Source organism: Chiloscyllium plagiosum, unplaced genomic scaffold, assembly GCF_037043375.1.
Source record: "Chiloscyllium plagiosum isolate Xiang-an unplaced genomic scaffold, Cpla_swu_hap1 HiC_scaffold_9, whole genome shotgun sequence".
NCBI lineage: Eukaryota > Metazoa > Chordata > Chondrichthyes > Orectolobiformes > Hemiscylliidae > Chiloscyllium > Chiloscyllium plagiosum.
The window spans coordinates 99763991-99788175 of record NW_028270147.1 but is presented as its reverse complement, the minus strand read 5'-3'; the positions used below and the strand labels follow the sequence as shown (position 1 = coordinate 99788175).

The window sequence follows — 24185 nt, the reverse complement described above, 5'->3', positions numbered from 1 at the left end:
CATTCATTTCTCAAACAAAAGCTTCCTTCTTTCAGCCTGAAAGAGACTTTACATGTGCAACTAGAAAATGGGACTTCAATGCTGGAATCTGTTTTCAGGATTGATGGGCTCGATGGTTTGATTCAATGAAATAACCTCGTCTAATCTCTTCAGGGGTCGACGTTTCAGGTGTAACCTTTCTTCAGGAAGGGGGGATAGGTGTGAGGGGAGTTGCAGATAAAGGGGTGAGTGGGAGCGAGGTGGTGAGGTGGGGATAGGTTGAGAAAGATAGAGAGTTTGACCTGATTGGTCGATGGGAGAGATGAATCCAGAATTATCCCTCCCTTCGACCAACCATGTCCTACCCTCTACCTGTCTCCACCTATCCCCACCTAACCACCCTGCCCCGGCCACTCCCTTTATCCGCAGCTCCCCCAACACCCACCCACCCCACTTCCTGAAGAAAGGTTATACCCAAAACATCGACTTCTCTTCCTCCTGATGCTGCCTGGGCTTGCTGTGTTCTCCCAGCCTCCTGTTTGTCAACCTTGGATTCCAGCATTTGCAGATTTTTATTTGTCTCTAATCTCTTCAGGGGCCAGGATGAGTGTGAGGAGATTGGGTTTTGGTGGAACTACCCACAGACTCAAGTCAAAAGAAGCAAAGCAAGAAAGGCACGTGGATCGAATACAAGGGGGCAAATTGTGAGGGAAAAGTAATTGTTACCAGTTTAGCAATTTCAAAGGAGAGAGTGACAACATTGAATTGCTTCTGGTGTCATCCTCTGTGCCCTAACATTTCACAGAGCCAGCTCCACATCCTTACATTGGCTTGTCATTGAGAGGCAACATTTCCCTTCCCACAGCCCTTTTTAAAATGTCCTGTCCCAGAGAGTCAGAGAATACTTCACCTTTTCTGGGAAAGATGACAAATATAGGGTGTCAAGGAGCAGTTTCTCTGCCTTCAGGGTCTGACAGAAGGATGTGTGTAGTCTGTGGATTCTGGAGACAGATCACTGAGATATTCCTCACTCCCATCAAAACCTGACTTTATTCTGACATCAGTTTCTATTCTTCATTATAAAGTACCCCCACCAGCTTCAGACTGGACATTTCACAGCCAGCCCCCATTTCCCCACAATCAAGAACCAAACTTGCCCCATCTCAGGATTGCCCTCTGAATGTGGTGTCAGTGTGCTAATGCTGTGTTTGAATGAAAGAGCCACGGTGGAATCTGGGACTAAATCCAAGGGGTTTCTGAGCCACCAGCAGCCTCCCCGCTGTGTGAGGATCTGTTTGGATAAGATTTCAGCCCCATTGGTTCCCACTGATACTAAAGCCCTAGAGTGAGATTATTGGAGTCACATGTGGACTAAGGAACACAACAGTCAGGACAATGAGCTGCTCTGGAATCCACCCTGAGCCCTGGATGACTCTCACTGAGATGGCCCAGGGGCTACAGAATGTGACAACAGAAAGTGGAACCAGTTTATCATTGACTGCCCTCCCCAACCGTGACTCCCAGACTCCCCAGATTTAACATTCTCAATCTTACTCCAGGGACACACGGGCCCATTCCATCGCACATTAAGAGTAAAGAAAACCCAAGTCTAATTTATGGAATATTTATTTCCCAAAACCTGTGAAATTGTTATTCTGAGTAACAAGATGCTGCTGATCATATTCATCAATGCAGGGTTCCCAGTAGCTCTGGCCATTTCCAAAGCACACACGAGACAGAGACTGAATCTTCTTGAACTTTATTCCTTTTTCCAGATTTACATTGACAGAAAAAAGACTGCAATTAACAGCCCAGACAGAGGAAGCTGCTCAAAATCACAGCCACAATGGAGCTTGAGGAAAACACTTGTGGAGATTTTCTCAATGACATAAGAATCCTGTACCTTTAAGTAGTGACAGAAGCTTAAATTCGAACTGACGGCTGAGCAGGAAGGAGATCTGGTTTACTGAAGCAGAGATTTCAGAGGTTCACATTGTTTTGTATAGCTGACAGTTTTCAGCATCTTCGAGAGGTTTTACTTGGCATCACAAGTCATCACTGTCCCCATAAAACGCTCCCAGGACAGGGTCAGCACGGGGTTTGATACAGAATAAAGCTTCCTTTTGAAGATCCCAATGACCTGCCTTAACCCTTGAACTTCAGAAATGTCACCGAGCCAATCCCAAGAAGGAAGAGAGTTGACATTCAGTGCTGACAATGACCTTTGTCCTGCCAGCTCAGCCCTGTTCTATTTAAAGTTGTGTCTCCTCTGTGGACTGTCTCAAACACTCTACACACATTCTGATCTCCTGATGCTCTTGCTGAGGGGAGAGGGGAGGGTCACGTGGGTGAGGGCACAGGAGAAGCGAGCGTTGGACTCCCAGTCAGACCCAGAGAGGGTCAGCAGGCTGCTGACACTGTAGGTGCTGTCCGAAGCTCGCAGGTAGTTGCTGGTCTGAACCCCGTCCGAAATGACTGCACCGTCCTTCTTCCACTGCACCTCCAGCTCATCAGGATAGAAGTGATTGGCAAGACACACCAGGGTGGCAGTGCCCTTGGCATTGACCTGCTCTTGGGAGGGGGGCAGCAGGGTCAGCTTGGGCTGAGAGTTCTCACGACCTGAAAGACAAGAGGAACAATTTTAATCCCTGCCATTCAAAGGGATTTCAACTCTAAACATTCACTGGCAAAACAATCCATTTGAACATTTGTATTCAATACCTAACAGACCCCATAAAAGGACAGGGCCTTTTAAAATTGCTTCTTGGGTTGTGGGTGTCACTGGCAGGGCCAACATTTATTGCCCATCCCTAACTGCCCCTGAGAAGGTGATGGTGAAAAAGAAGGGAGAGTTTTGGACCATCATTTATGGAATGAATGTGAACAGCTGGAAGGGCTATCAATGGGGGAGCATTTCAGTGACAGTAATCAGAACTCAGTGAGATTGAGAGTAGGGATGGAAATGGAGAACCATGGAGCAAGTGTAAAAGTTTTCATTTGGGACCAAAACCATTTTACTGAACTGGGCGGCGATTGGGTAAAAGTGGGCTGAAAGACAAAATTCAGGGGTGATATTTACCAGGACCTGAGGAAAGCAAAGAGCTGACAGGATGAAATGTGACCAAATGAAGTCATGGAAATCCCAGTGATGTTTTATTGTCACAAAAAGAACAAGAGAATGAAGGAATGTAGGAGGCCCATTCGAGAGCAGGAAGGGAACTTGTGTGCGGTGGTGCAAGATGGAGCAATGGTTCCTCATGAAATCTTTTGGTCTGTTTTCACAAAAGAGAGGGATAAAGCAGAAACTGCAGTTCAGGAGGAGGACTGTGCAATATTGGAACAGCATCTTTCACATCTGAAAGACTCCTAGTTCATCCAAAGAAAAGAAATATCCATGCTGTCCCCAAGACATTTGCAGACAGTGTGGGACTTGTTGTAATGTAGGAAATGTGCAAACCAGATTGTACACAGCAAGATCCCACAAGTAGCAATGAACCAAGGAACAGTTTTGAGAGATGTTTGATCAGGAATAAGTATCAGCCTGAATATGATTCAAAGAGAAAGTAACTAGAACAGTTGGATGGAAAATGAGGAAATGAAAGTTAAAGGAGAAGGGAGGAATACTAGTTAGTGATGGAATTGATTGTTACTAGAAAATAAAAGGAAGGGACAGAGTATTTTGAATGTCATATTGCACTGAGGAAACTTAAAAGTGCAGGGAAGCTCAATATAGAACAAGCTTAAAGGTTTTGTCTCTTAACACATGAACCATTCGGAATAATGTAGACAAAGTGATACCACACAAACCAAGGGAAATCAAGTTTGCGAGGAGTTTAAACTAACTAAAGAAGTAGGAGCTCAGGAGAGGTTATTAAAGTATCCAGACCAAGTAATAGGATTGAGAGTATGGAAAGGATCAGGAATCGAAGTTGAGGCACCGCAGGGTGGAATGGTGGATCAGTGGTTAGCACTGCTGTCTCACAGCTCCGGAGACACAGACTCAATTCCAACTGACTGTCTGTGTGGAGTTTACACATTCTCCCCGTGTCCACTTGGGTTTCCTCCCATTGTCACAAAGATATGTAGGTTAGGAGGATTATCTATGGGAATTGAAGGGTTGGTGGGATGCTATTTGGAGGGTCAGTCTGGGCTGAATGGCCTGTAGGGATTCTGTGATTTCTAAAGGAGATAACTATGAGAAGGAGGCAGTCAGTGCATGACTGAGGGTGTTGTACTGAGATGCATAGAGTATATGAAACAAGGTAAATGAGCCTGTAGTGCAGGGATGTGGCTGCAAGGGGATCAGGGCTGGGAATTAAACATTCAAGGATGCACATCCTATTGAAAGGAAATGCGAGGGCATAGAGGGTCAAGTGTGAAGGAGGAACTGAAGGTAATCCTTGTTAGTCAAGAAATGGTTTTGGGGAGATTGATGGTATCAAAACTTGTAAGTCCCCAGGGGTCAACAACTCATCAGAGTATTTAAGAAAGTGGGTGTAGAAATAGTGGACACATTGTTGATCATTTTCTGTCGTCTCTGACAGAGTTCCAATGGACTGGACACTATCCAGTGTAACCCCACTTTTTAATAAAAGGAGGGAGAGTGAAAATGAGGAATTATACATGAGGAAAACGCTGGAGTCAGTTATTAAAGATACAGTAACCGAGCATTTGGAAAGCAGTGACAGGATTGGTCCAAGTCAGCATGGATTTACGAAAGGGAAATCAGGCCTGACACATCTTCTGGAAGGTTTTGAGGATGTGATCAGTGAAGAGTGGACAAGGCTGAATCAGTGGACAACAAAAATTGATGAAAAAGTTCAGCAAGTCTGGCAGCATCTGTGGACAGCAATCGGAGTTAACATTTCAGATTGAGTGACCCTCCCTCAGGACCCAGTGGATGTTGTGTTCTGGACTTTCAAAAGGCTTTTGACAAGGTCCCATACAAGAGATTAGTGAGCAAAATTAAACCTCATGGTATTGGAGGTAATGTATTGACATGGAGAGAGAAAGCAGAGAGTTGGAATAAATGAGTCCTTCTCAGAGTGGCAGGCAGTGATGAGTGGGGTACCGCAGGGTTCAGTGCTGGGACCCCAGCTGTTCACAATATACATAAATGATATGGACAAAGGAATTGAATGCAATCCCTCCAAATTTACAGATGACACTCAGCTGGGTGACAATGTGTACTGTGAGGAGGATGCTAAGAGGCTGCAGAGTGACTTGGACAGGCTGGCTGAGTGGACAAGTACTTGGCAAATGCAATATAATGTGGGTAAATGTGAGATTATCCACTTTGGTGGTAAAACAGGAAGTCAGATTATTAGTGAATGGTGAAAGTTTAGGAAAAGGTGAGGTGCAATGAGAGCTGGGTGTCATGGTGGAACAGTAACTGAAAGGGGGCATGCAGGTGCAGCAGGCAGTGAGGAAAGCTAATGACATGCTGGCCTTCACAGTGAGAGGATTTGTGTATTGGAGTAAGGATGTCTTGCAGAATTAAGGCCTCAGCTTGAGTATTGACTGCAGGTTTGGTCTCCTAGTCTGAGGAAGGACATTCTTGCTGTTGAGGGAGCCCAGCGAAGGTTCACCAGACTGATTCCCGGGATGGCAGGACTGACATATGAGGAAAGACTGGATCAACTGGGCTTGTACTCACTGGTATTTAGAAGAATGAGAGGAATCTCACAGAAACATATAAAATCCTGATGGGATTTGACAGGCTTGATGCTGGAAGAATGTTCTTGATATTACGAAAATCCAAAACTAGGGGTCACAGTTGAAGATTAAGGGCTAAGTTATTCCGATGTTGTGAACCTGTGGAATCAAGGGATATGGGGGTGGAGTGGGAATGGGATAATAGATTGCGTAATCAGCCATGATCATATTGAACGGTGGTGCAGACTCGGAGGGCTGAGTGGCCTATTCCTGCAGCTATTTTCTATGTTTCTATGTTTCTAATGATGGGTAGAGGTGTGAGGGTGGTGGGGGTGTGTGTGGGAGGAACAGGTTTACCCTGTCAGGAAGAACTGAAATTACATCGACAACAAGAGGAAATGTGGAGTTGGAAAGCATAGAATCTGTGTGAGTCAACTTAAGGACCCACAAAATAGCAAAGGGCCTGATGGGAATTATGTACAAGTCTCCTCTCAGTAGTCGGGATGTGGGGCAGAAAATAAATCAGGAGATAGAAAACGCATGTAAGAAAGGGATTATTACAATAATCATGGGGACTGCAATATGCAGGTGGACTGGGAAAGTTAGGTTGGGAATGGACCTCAAGGAAAGGAATTCATGGAATGTCTGCGAGAGGCTGTTTTGGGACAGTTTGTGGTAGACCCACTAGGAAACAGGTAATTCTAGATTTGGTGATGTGTAATGAGGCAGCCCTGATTGGGGAGCTGAAGGTGAGTGAACCCTGAGGGGGCAGTGACTATAATGTGATACAATTCACCCTGCAGTTCGAGAGGGAGAAGCTGGGAATTATATGCAATAATATCAATGAGCAAGTTAGACAAAGGAGAGCCAATGGACATGATCTGTTTGGGTTTCCAGAAGGCCTTTGACAAGTTGCCACACAGGAGGCTGCTAAATAACATAAGAGCCCATGGGGTTTGGGGCCCAGTACTGACATGGACAGAGAGTGGAAATAAATGGGTCTTTTGCAGGATGGCAGCTGGTGCCTCGTGCAGTTCAGCAGGGGGCAGTGTTGGGACCTCAGCTATTCATGTAACAATTAATTACATATTAACGATCTGAAAAAAGGAACTGAGGGCATTGTTCCTAAATTTGCTGATGACACAAAGATGAGGGGAGGGACAGGGAGAGTTGAGGAAGCAGGGAGGCTGCAGAAGGACTTGGAAAGGCTCAGAGGGTGGGCAAAGAAGTGACAGATGGAATACAAAGTGGGAAAGTATGAGGTTATGCCCTTAGGTTGGAAGAATAGAGACTCAAACTGTTTTCTAAATGGGGAAATTTGGAATTCTGAAATATAAAGGGACTTAGGAGTCCTCTTTCAGATTTCACTTAAGGTTAATATGTAGGTTCAGTTGGCAATTAGGAAGACAAATGCAATGTTAGCATTCATTTCACCTGAGTTAGAATATAAGAGCAGGTGTGTCCTGCTGAGGCTGTATGAGACTCTGGCCAGACTGTATTTGGAATATTGTGAACAGTTTTGGGACCTGTATCTAAGGAGGGATGTGCTTGTATTGGGGGAGATCCAGAGGAGGTTTATGAGAATGACCCTGGGGGTGACAGCCTGGTCTGTTGAGGAGAGATTGAAGACTCTGGATGTGTACTTGTTAGGACATGCGGAGATCACATTGAAACTTACAGAATACTGAGAGGCCTGGATAGAGTGGGCGGGGATGAGATGTTTCCACCAGTAAGAGAAACATGGACCAGAGGGCACAGCCACAGAATTTAGGGATAATCCATTAGGACTGAGATGAGGAGGAATTTCTTCTGCCAGAGAGTGGTCAATCTGTGGAACGCATGCTGTGGAGGTGAAGGCATTGAGTGTGTTTCGGACGGACATTGATAGGTTCCTGATTGGGAAGGCGATCAAACATAATGGGAAGAAGACAGGAGAATGGTCGTGAGAAACACATCAGCCATGCCCAAATGGCACAGCAGACTTGATGGGCCGAATGGCCTAATTCTGCTCTGTTATCATATTGTCTTTTGAACAGACTCTGCAAAACCCTGGAACACTGAAAGGCCTGAATTTGAGCCCAGCTGGAGCTGTTTGTCATCAGAACTTTATCAAGGGATAACCAGGGAGTGGTGAGAGTGTGCACCCTGTTCCATGTGGGAACTTCAGGATGCCTCCTATCTCCTGGAATACCATGAGTTCAGGAAGTGTGGTCAGTGACAGCAGTTGGAGCTCTGGGTTTCGGAGCTTGACCAGCAGCTGGTGTCAGTGCGGAGTGTCCGTGAGGCTGAGAGCTCTGTGGAGAGCATGTTTCTAGATGTGGTCACTCTGCAGCTTCAGAGTATGCAGGGAGAGAGGGAATGGGGGAGCAGCAGACAGTCCAACAGGTCCAGGCCGCTAATATAGGAATCCCCTGAGTGTCTCCCACTGTCCAACCAGGATTCAGTTTGGAATCCTGATGAGAATGATGGTTCCTCTTGGGAGTGCAGCCGGAGCGAAGTCCATGGCACCATGGGGGACTCAGCTGTACAGGGAGGCACAAGGAAGACTGGAAGAGCGATAGTGAGAGTATATTCGAGAGTGAGGACAATCGATAGGTGTTTCTGCAGCTGCAGATGGGAATCCAGGATGGTGTGTTGTCTCCCTGGTGTCAGGGTCAAGGATGTCACTGAGCAGCTGCAGAGCACCCTGAGGGGAGAGGGGGAACAGGCAGCAGTTGTGGTCCCAGTGACAGAGGGAGAAAGGGGATGTGGTCCTGCAGTCAGAATTTAGGGAGCTCTGGAGGCAATTAGCAACAAAATTGTGAATCTCTGGACTACTCCCAGTGACCAATGCAAGTGAGGATAGGAACAGAAGGATAAGGCAGGGTGTATCTGAGGCTGGAAAGGTGATCTAGGAGGGAGCGTTTGAGGTTCTTGGGACATTGGGAATGACTTTGTGGGAGATGTGACCTCTATAGACCAGATGGGTTGCTCCTGAACAGAACTGAGTTCCTTGTGGGGTGATTTGCTGGTGCTGTTGGAGAGGGTTTAAATGAACATGGAAGGGGGGGCTGTGGGAACCAGGAGGAAATATCAGGGAGGATCACCAAGGAAAACAGAATCATGGAAGAGATAGATACTCTAGAGTAAGGAATAGTAACTTATTTGGCCGGGTCACAGTGAGGGAGAGAGTAATAATTTCTAAATCCAACTGACTGTGTGCATGTATGGGCCTGCGTGGAGTATGGGGAGTAAGATTGGGGAGTTACAGACGCATATTACCAAGTGGAAGTCTGGTGTTGTTGCTCTTCCAGATGAAGCTCAAATGAGGACAGGACTGGGTGTTAAATATTCCTGGATACAAGGTGTTCAATAAAGATAGGAAAAGGGGAAGAAGGTGTGGGATTGTTTAAGATCGGTGCAGAACTGGAGAAAGAGGATGTCCCAGAGGGGTCAAGGGCAGAATGGATTTGGTTTGAGATAAGGAACAAAAAAGGTGCAATCAGGTTGTTCAGTACAGTCTGTCGGTCACCAACTAGAGGGAAGGATGTAGAGGAAGAAATCTGCAAGAAATTCACAGCACACATTTGGGCAACTTTAATTATCAGAATATAGAATGAAATCGGAGCAGTGTGAAGGGCAGAGAGGGGCCAGAGTTGTGAGAGTGCGCTCAGGTGAATTTTCTCCAGCCGTGTGTTCCCATTCCAATCAGAAAGGAAGCTCTGCCAGACCTGGATCTTGGGAATGAGGAGGCCCAAGTAGATCAAGTGTCAGTGGGAGGACATTTAGGGAAGAGTGATAATTGTATCACAAGGTTTAGGGAGACAGTGGAAAAGGACAAAGGACAATCCAGAGTAAAGTCATGACCATGGATCATATCCTATGGATCACCTCCAAATGTCTCACTCTTAGAATTTTCATATTTTATTTTGAAACAGAATATGAATGAGTTACCAATCTAATATTTTGCTGCAGTATTTATGGTTGAGAAGGACATCGAAGTGAAGGAAATTCGGGAAATAAATGTTGATGTCTTGAGAAGAGTCCATATTACAGAAGAAGAGGTGCAGTAATCTGTTCTTTAAACTCATAAAGGTAGATAAATCCCCAGGACCTGATCAGCTCCATCCCAGTACTTTGTGGGAAGCTTGGGAAGAGACTTTGACATCCCTTGGTGAGATGTTTGTATCATCAACAGCCACGGGTGATGTGCTGGAAAACTGGAGCTTGGCTAATTTTGTGCTGATATTTAGGAAGGTCTGCAAGGAATGCCCTGGGAATTATAGACCGGTGAGTCTGATAGTGGTAAGTTGTTGGAGGGGATTTTGACAGACAGGATCTAAATGCATTTGGAAAGACAAGAATTGATTAAGGATAATCCACAAAGCTTTGTCAGTGGGAAAACATGTCTCACAAATTTGACTGAGTTTTTTGAAGACATGACCAAGAAGATAGCTCAGGGCAGAGTGGTAAACATTGTCTACATGGACTTTAGCAAGACCTTTGACAAAGTGCTGCATGGACAACTGGTTAGTAAGTTAGATCAAGTTGGATCCAGGGAGGGCAAGCTAACTGATGCAAAGTTGGCTTAATGGTTGGAGACAGAGAATGGTGGTAGATAATGGTTGTTCAGACTGGAAGCCTGTGACCAGCGATGTGGCAAAAGGATTGGTTCTGGGTTCATCATTGTTCGTCATTTATAGAAACAAATTGAATGAGAATATAGGAGGCATGGTTTGTGAGTTTGCAGATGACACTAACATTGGTAGTTTCATGGACAGAGAAGAAGGCTATTTGAGAGTACATTTACATTACACATTGAGATAATAGCGATGTGTTGCATTTTGGTACAAAAACCAGGCCAGGGCGAACACAGTTAATTGTGGGGCCATGGGGAGTGTTGTCAAACAGGGAGACCAAGGGGTGGAGGCACATAGAGGATTGAAACTGGTGTCACATGGAGACAGGGTGGTGAAGAAAGCATTTGGTTCAATTGCTTCTATCGGTCAGAGCATTACGTGTGGGAGTTGTTACGACTCTCCAAGGTATTGATCAGGCCCATTCCCAGTCACTCTGCTATTGGAAGGATGTCATTAAATTGGAAAGGGTTTAAAAAGGATGACAAGGATGTCACCGAGACTGGAGGGTTTGAGTTATAAGGAGAGGCTGGTTAGGCCTGGGCTATTTCCCTTGGAAGGTCAGAGACTGCTGCGTGACATTTTAGAGGCTAATAAAATCATAATGGGCATAGATAAGATGACTAGCTCAGGTTTATTCCCCAGAATAAGGGAGTCCAAAACTAAACAGCAGAGGTTTAAAGCAAGAGGGGAAAGATTCAAAAGGGTTCTGAGGTGCATCTCATTCACATAGAGGGTGGTGGGTGTATTGAATGAGCTGCCAGAGGAAGTCGTAGACGTGAGTATGATAACAACATTTAAAAGGCATTTGAACAGGTACATGGACAGGAACGGTATGGGGGAAATTAGCTAAATACAAGCAATTGGGACTACGGGAATAGATAAGGGGAATAATTCATGCAGGATGTGAATATTTTGGAGATGGAGTAAAAAAATTCCCATAGAAGGTTCAGGGATGAGGAAAGTCAGTTATGAACAAACTTTGGAGAAGTTTGGACTGTCTTCCTTGGAGAAGTGAAGGCTGAGAGGAAATTTGTTTGAGGAATTCAAAATCAGGAGGTGTCTGGCCAGAGGAAATAAGGAAAAAATGTTCCCACTCATGAAAAGATTGAGAAGGAGAGGGCAAAGATTTAAAATAATTAGTGAGAGAATCAAAAGTGAGATGGGGAACAACATGTTCAGCCAGTGGGTGGTTAAGGTGTGGAATGCACTGCCTGAGAGTGTGGTGGAGGCAGCTTCAATTGAAACATTCCAAAGGGAATGAGACTGTTATTTGAAAAGGAACAATGTGCAGGGTGACAGGGAGAAGGCAGGAGAATGACACTCAGTGAATTGCTCATTCAGAGAGCCAGTACAGACAGGATGGACAGAATGGCCTCCTTGTGCACTGTAACAATTCTGTGATTGTGTGATTGAGCAGAGTTAAAGCTGGGGTAGGTGGGAGCTCGGTGTCTCAATGTGCTGCTGCTGCTGCTGCTGCTGAGGTCAGTGAGATCAGAGACTGGGACAGGGAGCCAGAGCTCACATCAAAATCTGCCCGTGTCCGTCACACTGAGACTGGCAGGAGGCTACTCACTGATTTCACTCCATGCTGCAGGAATGGGACCACAGGCTGCAAATGAATAGAGCTCCTCCACACGGTGAGTAAAACTGACTGACTTAGATCTTGCTGCTTAAAGGGGGCAATGGAATTAAAGAAATACAGCTGGACACCCTGTTAGACACAGTGCTCCTCAATCAACCATTTCATTCACTGCAGCTCCCCACTAACACCTTCAACAATTCAGCAACTATATTTTAGAAAGTGTGTTTCAGTATTGACAGGATTCATAAAGGAGGATTGAGATTTACTTACTCAGTCTGAGCTTGGTTCCTTTACCGAACGTAAGCCACAGTGAGAGCTCCCAGTGCAGAGGCTGTACAAAAACCTCTGCTCTCTGCTTCCCTTTCTCACTCACTCTCACACTCTCCCTCTCACTCTCTTTCTCTCCCCCTCATTCATGTGTCTTTCTGTCTCTGTCTCTCTGGGTTGTGTCCAGCTGGGCTCGGGCGGTTTGTCAAATGTATTTTTCAATGTTAAGTTTTACAGCTGTTCTTCACGTGTGGCGATGGAGTGTAAGAGGGAAACTTGAGGCCTTCAGTAAATGGTGGACACCACAGGGACTGGAGTGTGTCGTGGACAGTGACAATCCAGCATGGGTTAGTTTGTTCATTTATATTCATATGTAACTGGATGTGTCAGTACAGGCAGTGGGACTGTGCCTAATGAGGTTTTTGTACGGCTCTGTAACACTGTGTAGGGGGAGCTGTAACTATTTTGACAGTAATAGTCAGCGACATCCTCATTCTGAACGTTGCTGATTTTCAGGGTGTAACTGGTCCCTGATCCACTGCCGGTGAATCGATTGGAGACTCCTGTGAATCGAGCTGTTGCAGCATAGATCAGGAGAGAGGGTTTCTGACCTTCTCGCTGCTGGTACCAAGCAAGGTAGCCGCTAATGCTTTGACTGGCCGTACAGGTGATGGTTGCGGTCTGGCCCAGTCCCACTGACAGCACCGGGGGAGACTGAGTCATGGTGATGTCCCCACTGATACCTGAGGGGTCAGAGAGAAACACAGTGAAGTCAGAACTGTCACAGAAAGAGCCTGTCAAATGAGAGATTGTTGGAGACACTGAGCTTTCCTCTGGTTTCAGCATTTTCCCTTCAATCACAAGTCAGTGGAATTGAAGAGAAATGGAGAACAGCTAAAGATTCAAGGTGGAAGGAGAGAGATTTGTACCTGCGACACAGAATGCCAGGGGCCAGATCAGCTGGATGTGTGAAATCATGGTGTGTGCTCCTGTCCCTGTGCCTGGTTCCTGATAAACTCTCCCTTCACTGGGCTCTGCTTTATAAAGCTGCAGTCTGTGAGAGTCTGACTGGGTGTTCCTCAGTATGTAAATGGCATCAGGCAGAGAGAGCCACGTCAGCCCCTCACACTTACTCTTCTCTCTCTCTCTCTCTCTCTGTCTCAGAGAGTGATTGATGTGAACAGCAGTGAATGAGGCCATTTGGCCCATTGTGTTTGTGCTGGTAAACAAAGTTCTGATGACACTAATCCCATCCTCCAGCTCTTGGCCCATTACCCTGGAGCCTGCAGCAACACAAGGGAATATCTAAACACTGCTCCAATGTCATGAGAGTTTGTGACTCAACCAGCCTTTCAGGCAGTGAGTTCCAGACTCCCACCACCCTCTGGGTGAAAACATTTCTCCTCAACTCTCCTCTCTCTCTCGAACTCGACTGGGCCTGGATTCACTCGAGTTTAGAAGGATGAGAGGGGATCTGATTGAAACATATAAAATTCTAACAGGACTGGGCAGGGAGGAGGTTTCCCCTGGTTGGGGAGTCTGGAACCAGGGGACACAGTCTCAGGGGGATACGGGGTAGACCATTTAGGGCTGAGATGAGGAAACATTTCTTCACTCAGAGGGTGATCAACCTGTGGAATTCTCTACCACTGAATATATTCAAGAAAAAGAGAGAGATAATTGTTTTGCATTTTAACAGCATGAAGGGAATAGGGAGAAAGCAGGAATATGGCTTTGAGAGAGAGGGTCAGCCATGATCATACTGAATGACAGAGCAGACTCAAAGGGCCGAATGGTCTGCTCCAGCTCCGAGTTTCTGTGTGTCCATGTCTGTGTTGCCTTCAATCTTGGTCCCTGGTTACTGAGTCCTTTACTCATGTAAAAAGTGCCTTCCTACCCACACTATCACTGCCCCAAATAATCTTATACCCCTCTATCAGGTCCCTTCTCAGCCTTCACTGCTCCAAGGAAAACAACCCCAACCTTTCCAATCTTATCTCAAAGCTCAGATTCAAGCAGCATCCTGGGAAATCTCCCCGTACCCTCTCAAGTACAATCACATCCTTCCCAGAATGTGGTGACCAGGACATGTCCTCTTCTCTCTCTCTCTCTCTCTCTCTATCTCCCTTTCTGACTCACAACTTACACTTCTTTCTCTCTACCTCTATCTCTCTCTCCCCCACTGTTAATCTCTTTCATATTCTCTTTCTCTGTCTCCGTCACTCACTCCATCTCTCGCTATAATTGAAAGCATCCAAATGTTATCTGCCCCTCTCTATTCCTCCATCTATTTCTCTCCCACACTCTCTGCATCCCAATCTACAGTCTCTCTCCCTCCATCACTGGCATTCTGTCTCTAACCATACTCATATCTCTCTCTCTCTCTCTCACACACACACACACAGACACTCAACCCTACCCTCTCTCTCTTGATTCCCTTCACTCTTGGTATCACACCCATCCTATCTCTTTCTCTCTCTCCATGCCTCTCAGTCACGTCTTGGTTCTCTCTCTATCCCTCAACCTCACCATTTCTATCTCCCTCTACCTCTCTCTTGGTCCCCTCACATATCTCAAACTTTCTCAGATGCTCCTCCCTCTACCCCCCGATCTCTCTCTCTCTCTCTCTATCTTGCACACGCGTGCACACACACACACTCACATACACACACACCCACACACACACAGAAACTCTCTCGCTCTCTCTCTGTCTCGCTTCTCTCTCTTTCTGACAGTGTCCTGGGCGGTGCCAGTTGAATGCAGGATAAATCTCCCTCTGCTCTGCCCCACTAATGGACATTAACCCTTTACCCCAGAAGGATGTATTTTCCTGGAGTAACTCCCCATTTCCCACATTGACCAGGGTTTGGCCTCGCTCAGGAAGATGGACAGATTCTTGACAAAAGAAAGGCAATTCTGTGCTGTTGGCCTATTCTCACTGGGGACTGGTTTGGACACAAACCTCATTCCATGAAGGCCCATCAGAGAGAGGAGATCCTCAGGCCATCAGTGTGAGCTGGAGGGACAGGACAGGCTCTGACCCACTGACCCATCCTGTACATTCACAATATGTTCCAATCCTTTTCCCTTTCCTTCCACTTCCATGATGGGTCTCTGAGTCAGGCTGTTTCACTGGGATGAGGGTTGGACTATCACACAGTTACAACAGAAAGGAACTGAACCCCATACCCAATAGCGACCAGTAAACATGGGCCTCCTTCCTGCTGGAGCCTCCAACAGAGACCAGTAAACATGGGCCTCCTTCTGACTGGACCCTCCAAGAGAGACCAGTAAACATGGACCTCCTATTCACTGGAGTTTCCGATGGAGACGAGTAAATGACTGAGTTTTTGAAGACGTAATCACGAATATAGATAAAAGTAGAGCAGTACACTCTGTCCACATGGACTTTAGCAAGGCCTTAGACAAGGTTCCCAATTGTAGACTGCTTAGTAAGATTTTATCACACAGGATCCAGGAAGAGCTCGCCAATTGGATATAAAATTGGCCTAATGGTAGGAGGCAGAGGCTGGTGAGAGAGGGTTGTTCTTCAGACTGGAGGCCAGTGACCAGCCGTCTGCCACAAGAATCGATCCTGGATCCACTGTTGTTCATCATTTATATGAACAATTTGGGTGAGAAAATAGCAGGAACGGTCAGGAAGTTTGTGGCTGACATTAAAATTGTTGGCATCGTGGACAGGGAAGAAGGTTATCTAAGAGTGCAATGTCATCTTGATCAACTGGGCCAGTGGGTCAACAAATCCAGATGGAGTTTAATTTCGATAAATGGAAGGAGTTGCATTTTGGTAAGACAAACCAGGGCAGAAATTATACAATTAATGGTAGAGCCATGGGGAGTGTTGTTGAACGGAGAGACTGAGGGGTACAGGTGCATAGTTCCTTGAAAGTGGTGTCACAGGTAGACAGGGTGGTGAAGAGGGTATTTGGCACGCTCACCTTCACTGGTCAAAGCAGGGAGTACAGGAGTTGGGACATCATGTTACAGCTGTACAAGGCACTGGGAAGGCCACATTTGGACACTGTGTACATTTCTGCTCACCCTGCTATAGGAAGGAAGTTATTACACTGGTTTGGGTAAAAGAAAGATTAATTGGAAAGTTTGAATCATAAGGCAAGGATGGATAGGCTGAGATGTTTTCCAGGGAATGCAAGAGATTGAGGGGTGACCTTATAGAGGTTTATATAATCATGAGGGTCATAGATAAGGTGAATAGCTAAAGTCTTTTCCCCAGTGCAGGGGAGTCCAGTACTAGAAGGAATAGGTTTAAGACAAGAGAGGAAAGAATTTGATGGGGCCTGAGAGGCAACCTTTTCACACAGAGATTGGTGTGTATGTGCAATGAGCTGCCAGAGGAAGTGGTAGAGGTGAGTACAATTACTACATTTCAAGGACATTTTTACAGGAACATGGATAGGAAGGATTTAGAGAGGATTGGGCCAAACACAGGCAAATGGGACTAGTTCAGTTTTGGAAACTTGGTCGGCATGGATGAGTAGAGCTGAAGGGTCTGATGCCATGCTGTAAACCTCTATGACTCTCTGCTGATGTATACATGGGGCACCTTCCCATAGGACCAGTCAACATGGGCCTCCTTCCCACTGGATTGTCCAGTATCTGAGCTGCAAAACCGACATTGTGTCCACCACATATGTCTCTTATTTCAATCTCAATCACATTGTCTGTCTCTGCACAGAAACCCAATTTCTGCTTGTTCCACATCCTAACTCTATGATTCCAATGTCCTCTCCCAGCTTCCTGAACCACATTCCATAAATGCCAGCTTCTCCGATATGGAGTGGTCTCTTCCCTGTCTTATCATGTGTTGTTCCAGAATGACCCCCGACCTCATTGCCAGCCAATTGCCTCCATGGCCTCCCTCCTCTCTCACTCTGTGTCTTGCTGTAGACTCACATTCCCTCCCTCCCCCTTCCACCTTCTGTCTCTGGTCTCCTGCCCATTGCTGCTTCCTCCATCCCAACATTGACAGCAGAGCCTTCAGACCCCTACTGCGTGCTCTCTGACCGCCTGCCCTTCATCCCTCCCCCTCTCGATATTTGTGCTATTGAATATACTGTTCACTTCCATCACTTTTGGTTCACTGTTCCCTTGCCATTGATTTGCTGATTTATTCTAGTAAATCTAGTCTGGCCTGTTCCCTGAGTTGGTACAAGAGCGTTTTCCTTGAGAAAACACTCTTCTGTAAACTGGGTTGTCTATTTCTCCCAGTCTTTGTGTAAAGGTGAGACGAAGTGTGTGTAAGCTCTTATATAACACAGACAGAAGTCACTGATTGTGACAGTCCAATGAGTCCCATTTACCCAGCCCTTCCTGTATAACTCTGCAATTGTTTCCTTTTCAGCTATTTCTCCAAATGCCCTTTTGAAAGTTGCTGTTGAATCCACTTCCACTCACCTTGCAGACAGTCATCATGAAATCACTGGATAAAAATGTTCCTATCTTCTCTCTTGTCCTTCAGACCCTTTCTGAAATGTATGTCCTCTGGTTACTGACCCTCCTGCCTGGAGACACAATTTGTCCTGTATTTACTGCATCCAAACTCTCTAATTGTGAACCCCTCATTGAGTGAGACCTATTTCCAGCACAGGGGGAGAACATTCAGCCTGTCAGGTAAATGCTGTCATTTCATGGAGCAATCCAGTCAGTCCCACCCCCTCCCTTACTCGACCCCCAGAGCCTTGCAGGTTTATTTCCATCAAGAGCACATCCAATCTGCCATTGCAATCACTGAGTGTCTTCACCTGCCTCACCTGAATGGGCACTAATTTCCAAGTCGTTACCAATTGCTGTTAAAAACAAAGTTCTTCCTGACATCCTGTATCTCTTGCCCAACAAAATGTAAGGTAATCTCAATGTGAAGATGGGATTTTGTCTCCACACTGACTGTATGATGGTCACTCTTACTGATACTGTCATGGACAGATACACCAGCGGCAGGCAGATTGGTGAAGGTGATGGTGAGTATGTTTTTCCCTCTAGTTAGTTCCCTCACCACCCGCCGCAGGTCCAGTCGAGCAGCTGAATCAGGTGGAACTTGACCACCTTGCTCAGTAGTAATGCTTCTGAGCAGCTCTTGATGGTGGGCTTTGAAGTCCCTTACTCAGGGTATATCCTGCATCCTTCCCACCCTCAGTGCTCCCTCCAAGTGTTGTTCAACATGGAGGAAGACTGACTGCTCAGTTGGGGTTGGAGGGGAAGGTGGTGCTATGTGGTAATCAGCAGGAGGTTTCCTTCCCCATGTTTGACCTGCTGTCATGAGGCTTCATGGATTCCATAGTTAATGGTGAGGACTCCCAGGGCAACTCCCTTCTGACTGTACACACCACTGTGTTGCCTCCCCTGCTTGGTCTATCCTGCCAGTTAAAAACTGAATGAGGGAACAATTCTGTGCAGGTTTCACAGCTTGGAGACAGAGCTGGTGCTGGATTCTGTTTCTGATCTCCATGTGCAGGCGTGTGTGTTTGTGAGAGAGTGACTGACACTTTTTCCCTTACTGTGCTGTTTCTGCAAAACAAATCCCAGAACCAGCCTCCTGTGCTGTCAGATTCCAGGAAGTGCAGACGGTTCACAGTTTTCTCCCGTCTCAGTAACAAACGTCCAGCTGCTCCGAGCTCCTTCTTTCACTTCCTCTCTTGGTGAAGTTTCAACCTTGCGATCTGACAGTCTTTGCAGTTATTTTTTACACTGGGGTTTTCTGCTGTGGTCAGAATCTCTAATAATGTGTCCAATCAGTGACAATCACAGCAGCTAAGAGCAGTCAGGACTGAGGAGCCAGGCTCACTGTGAAACACATTGGGAAGATCAAAACCATCCTCTTCAGATTCTGGTATAAACTCCATCCCTCTCCCTGAGCACTGTCTGCTGCTCAATCGGACTCGTTACATATTTGGCCACATCTATGTAAATGGTCTGAGCTCCATATCACAAAGATCAGCCACTGAAAATCTCAGCCATGTCTGGGACTCCAAACATGACCATTCCAATGCTGTACTTGTACTCGTCACAGTCACAGCCCTCCATAATCTTGAGCTCATCCCAAATTCTGCTGCCCATATCCCAACTTGCACCAAGTCCCATTCCACCAGCCCCCTGCACCCCATGTTTACATTGGCTCCTGGCCCAGAAACACTTCAATTTTCAAATTCTCATCCTTGTTCTCAAATCCCTCCCTGTCCTCCACCTTCTCTATCTCTGTGACCTCCTCCAAGCCACCTCACTCAGTGTGGTTAGCAATCTTGGATATATGGCTCTCTAATCCTTTATGCACATCATTGAGAAACATTGAGCATAGCTGAGCACAGATCCCTGGGGACATCACTATTCACATCTTGCTCATTAGAGGACACACACATTATCCGTACTCTCTGACTCCTACCTCCAAACTAATTCCTGACATAAGACAAATACTTTTCACTAATTGGTTTGATGGGAGAAAGCAGAGGTTAATAGTGGAAAGATGCTTGTCAGACTGGACGCCTGTGTCTACTGGAGTGCCTGAGGGCTAGGTGCTGGGCCCATTACTGTTTGTTATGTGTATCAATGATTTGGATGAGAATCTGTAAGGCATGATTAGTAAGTTTGCAGAAGACATTACAAAAGGTGGTATCATGGAAATTATCAGATATTGCGGCAGGACCTTGATCAGCTGGGGAAGTGGGAAGAGAAATGAAAATTAAATTTATGTAGATTAGTGTGAGGTCTTGAATTTTAGAAAATTAAATCAAGGTCGGGGTTTCATTGTGTAGTGGAACAGTGGATCTTGCAGTTCATGTACACAGTTCTCTGAAAGTTGAGTCACAGTTAGACAGGGCAGTGAAGAAGGCTTTTGGTGCTCTGGCCATTATCAGTCGGGGCATTGGGTACGGGAGTTGAGAAGTTATGTTGTAGTTGTCCAGGACATTGGTGAGGCTGAACTTGGACTATTATGTTCAGTTTTAGTCACCTTGTTATAAGAAGGATATTATTCAACTGGAAAAAGTGCAGAAGAAATTTACAAGGATGTTGTCAAGTTTCAATGTCTGAGTTTTTGGGAGAGGTTGGACAAGCTAGGACATTTTTCTTAGAGTGTAGGAGACTGAAGGGGAATCCTTTAGAAGTGTAAAAGACCATGAGAGACATGGATAGGGTGAATTCACCCAGTCTTTTTCCCAGGGTTGGGGAATTGAGAGCGATAGGGCAACAGTTTAAGGTCAGAGGGGAAAGAGAAAAAGGGAACCTGAGTGGCTACATTTTTACACAGAGGGTGGTACCCATATGGAGTGAGCTGCGGGTGCATTAACAACATTTAAAAGGCATTTGGGCAAATACATAGACAGGTAAACATTTGAAGGATATGGGACAAGTGAAGGGAAATGGGGGAAGTGTGGATGGACATTTTGGTCAGCACGGTCCAGTTTGGGCCAAAGGGCCTGTCTCTGTGCTGTAGGATTCGATGACTCTTTGACTCTATAATTCCATATGTTTCCATGTTTATGAACAGTCTCTCAAACATAGAAACAAAGGAACTAGGAGCAGGAGCAGGCCATTCAGCCCTTCGAGTGGGCTCTGCCATTCAATATGACCATGGCTGATCATCCAACTTAATCCCCTGTTCCCACTTTCTCCCCATAACCTTTAGTCCCTTTAGTCCTAAGAACAATACCTATTTAATGTTTTGGTCTCAACTGCTTTCTGTGACAGAATATTCCACCAGCTTCCCAGTCTCTGGCTAAAGAAATGTCTCCTCATCTCAATCTGAAATGGCCTTTCCCTTTTCTGTAAACTGTAATTCCTGGTTCTGGATTCCCCAGTCATCAGGAACATCCTTCCTGTGTTTTTCCGGTCTTGTCCTGTTAGTATTTTACAGGTTTCAAAGTGATTCCTCTCAATCTTCTAACCTCCAGTGATTATAGTCCTAACCAATCCAGTTTCTCCTCAGATCTAAGTGCTGTCATCCCCGGAATCAGTCTGGTAAACCTTCGCTGCCCTCCCTCCACAGCCAGAACATCCTTCCTCAGATAAGGAGACCAAAACTGCACACAATACCATCATAAAATCGCACAGTACAGAAGAGGCCCTTCAGCCCATTAACTGTGTACCAGCCAAACTACACTAAACCTACACCAGTCCCACTTTCCAACATGAGGCCCATAGTTTGAATGTTATCACATTTCAACTGCTCATCCAAGTACTTTTTAAATTTTGTGAGACTTCCCAATTCAACTACCCTCCCAGGCTCTGCATTCCAGACCCACACCACCCTCTGGATGAAAAACATTTTGAAACCTCCTATCTTTCACATTGAATGGAGCCAACTTGTTATTGACCCTCCCACAAAGGAGAACAGCAACCCGAGCTGATCTAATTTCTCTTCATCACTGAAAGGTTCCATCGCACACAACATCCTGGTGATTCCCCTCTGTACCCCATCCAGAGCAATCACATCCTTCCAACAGTGTGGTGACCTGAACTGCACACAGTACTCCAGCTGTGGCCTAACTAATGTTAGATTAGATTAGATTAGATTAGATTAGATTACTTACAGTGTGGAAGCAGGCCCTTCGGCCCAACAAGCCCACACCGACCCGCCGAAGCGCAACCCACCCATACCCCTACATTTACCCCTTTAACCTAACACTACGGGCAATTTAGCATGGCCAATTCACCTGACCTGCACATCTTTGTGACTGTGGGAGGAAACCGGAGCACCCGGAGGAAACCCACACAGACACGGGGAGAACGGGCAAACTCCGCACAGTCAGTCGCCTGAGTCGGGAATTGAACCCGGGTTTCTGGCACTGTGAGGCAGCAGTGCTAACCACTGTGCTACCGTGCCGCCCCGAATGTTCTGCTTAACTGCAACATATCCTCCTGCTTTTATAACCAATACCTGAAATGACAAAGGCAAGTGTCCCATATGCCTTCATAACTGCTCTGTTAACCTGTCTTGCCACATTCAGGAATCAGCTGACAAGTACACAAAGATCGCTCTGTTCATCTGAGCTTCCTCAGTCCAAAGAACAAAGAACAAAGAAAATTACAGTTGAAACTTTATTGCTGGAACAGCACAGCAGGTCAGGCAGCATCCAGGGAACAGGAGATTCGACGTTTCGGGCACAGGCCCTTCTTCAGGCCTGTGCCCGAAACGTCGAATCTCCTGTTCCCTGGATGCTGCCTGACCTGCTGTGCTGTTCCAGCAATAAAGTTTCAACTTTGATCTCCAGCATCTGCAGACCTCACTTTCTCCTCAAAGAAAATTACAGCAAAGCAACAGGCCCTTTGGCCCTCCAAGCCTGCGCCAATCCAGATCCTCTATCGAAACCTGAGACCTATTTCCCAAGGGTCTGTATCCCTTTGCTCCCTGCGCATTCATGTATCTGTCCAGGTACATCTTAAATGAGGTTGTCATGCCTAACTATATCATCTCCACTAGCAACATATTCCAGGCACCCACCACCCTCTTTCCATGCATATCTCCCTTAAACTTTTCCCCTCTCACCTTGAACTCATGACCCCTGGTAATTGAGTCCCGCATCCTGGGGAAAAGCTTCTTGCTATCCACCCTGTCTACACCTCTCACGGTTTTGTCAACCTCAATCTGGCCCCCACTCAACCTTCATCTTTCCTATGAAAATAATCCTAATCTACTAAATCTCTCTTTATAACTAAAGTCCTCCATACCTCAATTCTGATGAACCTCCTTTGCATACTCTCCCAAGTATCCACCATCTTCTGATAATGTGGTTACCAGGATTCTACACAGTTTTCCAAATGTGGCTGAACCAAAGTCCGATACAATTTTAACATGACCTGCCAACTCTTGTACTCAGTACCCTGTCCGATAAAGGAAAGCATGCCATCTACCTTTTTAACCACTCTATTGACTTGCATTGCCACCTTCAGGGAACAATGGACCTGAACACCCAGACCTCTCTGTACATCAATTTTCCCCAGGACTTTCCATTTACCATATAGTTCACTCTGGAATTGCATTTTCCAAAATTCATCACCTCACATTTGACCAGATTGAACTCCATCTGTCTGTTTCTCTGCCCAATTCTCCAATCTATCTATGTTCTGCTGTATTCTCTGACAAACCCCTCTACTACCTGCTATTTCATGTATCATCTGCAAACTTAATAATCAGTCAACCTATGCTTTCCTCCAGATCATTTGTCCATGTCACAAATAAGAGTGGTCCCAGCACAGATCCCTGTGGAACACCACTGGTCACAGTTCTCTATTTTGAGAAACTCCCTTCCACTATTACTCTCTGTCTCCTGTTGCCCAGCCTGTTCTCTATCCATGTAGCTAGAACACCCTGGGCCCCATGTGACTTCAATTTTTTTCATCAGGCTACCATGGGGAACCTGAACAAACACCTTACTGAAGTCCATGTATATGACATCTACAGCCCTTCCCTCATCAATCAATTTTGTCATTTCTTCAAAGAATTTTATTGAGTTGGTAAGACATGACATTCCCTGCCCAAAATCATGCTGCCTATCACTGATAAGTCTATTTTCTTCCAAATGTAAATAGATCCTATCCCTCAGTATCTTCTCCAGCAGTTTCCCTACCACTACATCAGGCTCACTGGTCTATAATTACCTGGATTATCCTGGCTAACCTTCTTAAACAAGGGGACAGCATAAGAAATTCTCCAGTTTTCTGGGACCTCACCGTGTTCAAGTTTGCGACAAGGCCCCAGTTATTTCCTCTCTCATTACCCTCAGTAAACTGGGATAGCTCCCATCTGGGCCTGGGGACTTGTCCACCTTAATGCCTTTTTGAATACCCTGTGCTGACTTGACCGAGAGTAATCAAACATCAATCCCTAACCTCAACAATCATCATTTCCCTCTCCTTGGTGAATACTGAAACAAAGTACTCATTAAGAATCTCACCCATTTTCTTTGACTCCACGCCTAACTTTCCTCCTTTGTCCTTGAGTGGGCCAACCCTTTCTCTCGTCACCACCTTGCTCTTTATAGACAAATAAAAGTCTTTGGGATTTTCTTTAACCCTGTTTGGTAATGATATTTCATGATTCCTTTTAGTCC

General features: G+C 45.8%; 1 pseudogene and 1 gene segment (V, D, J or C); both read right to left on the bottom strand.

The window, feature by feature from the left end:
- The window catches only part of LOC148149211 (centrosome-associated protein 350-like), a 741086-nt pseudogene that overhangs the window by 118256 nt on the left and 598645 nt on the right, over positions 1-24185 (bottom strand).
- On the bottom strand, positions 1723-13144 carry LOC148149214 (Ig kappa chain V region Mem5-like). The segment is given in 4 exon segments: positions 1723-2598; positions 12106-12137; positions 12548-12845; positions 13032-13144. Coding segments are annotated over 4 exon segments (708 nt in total).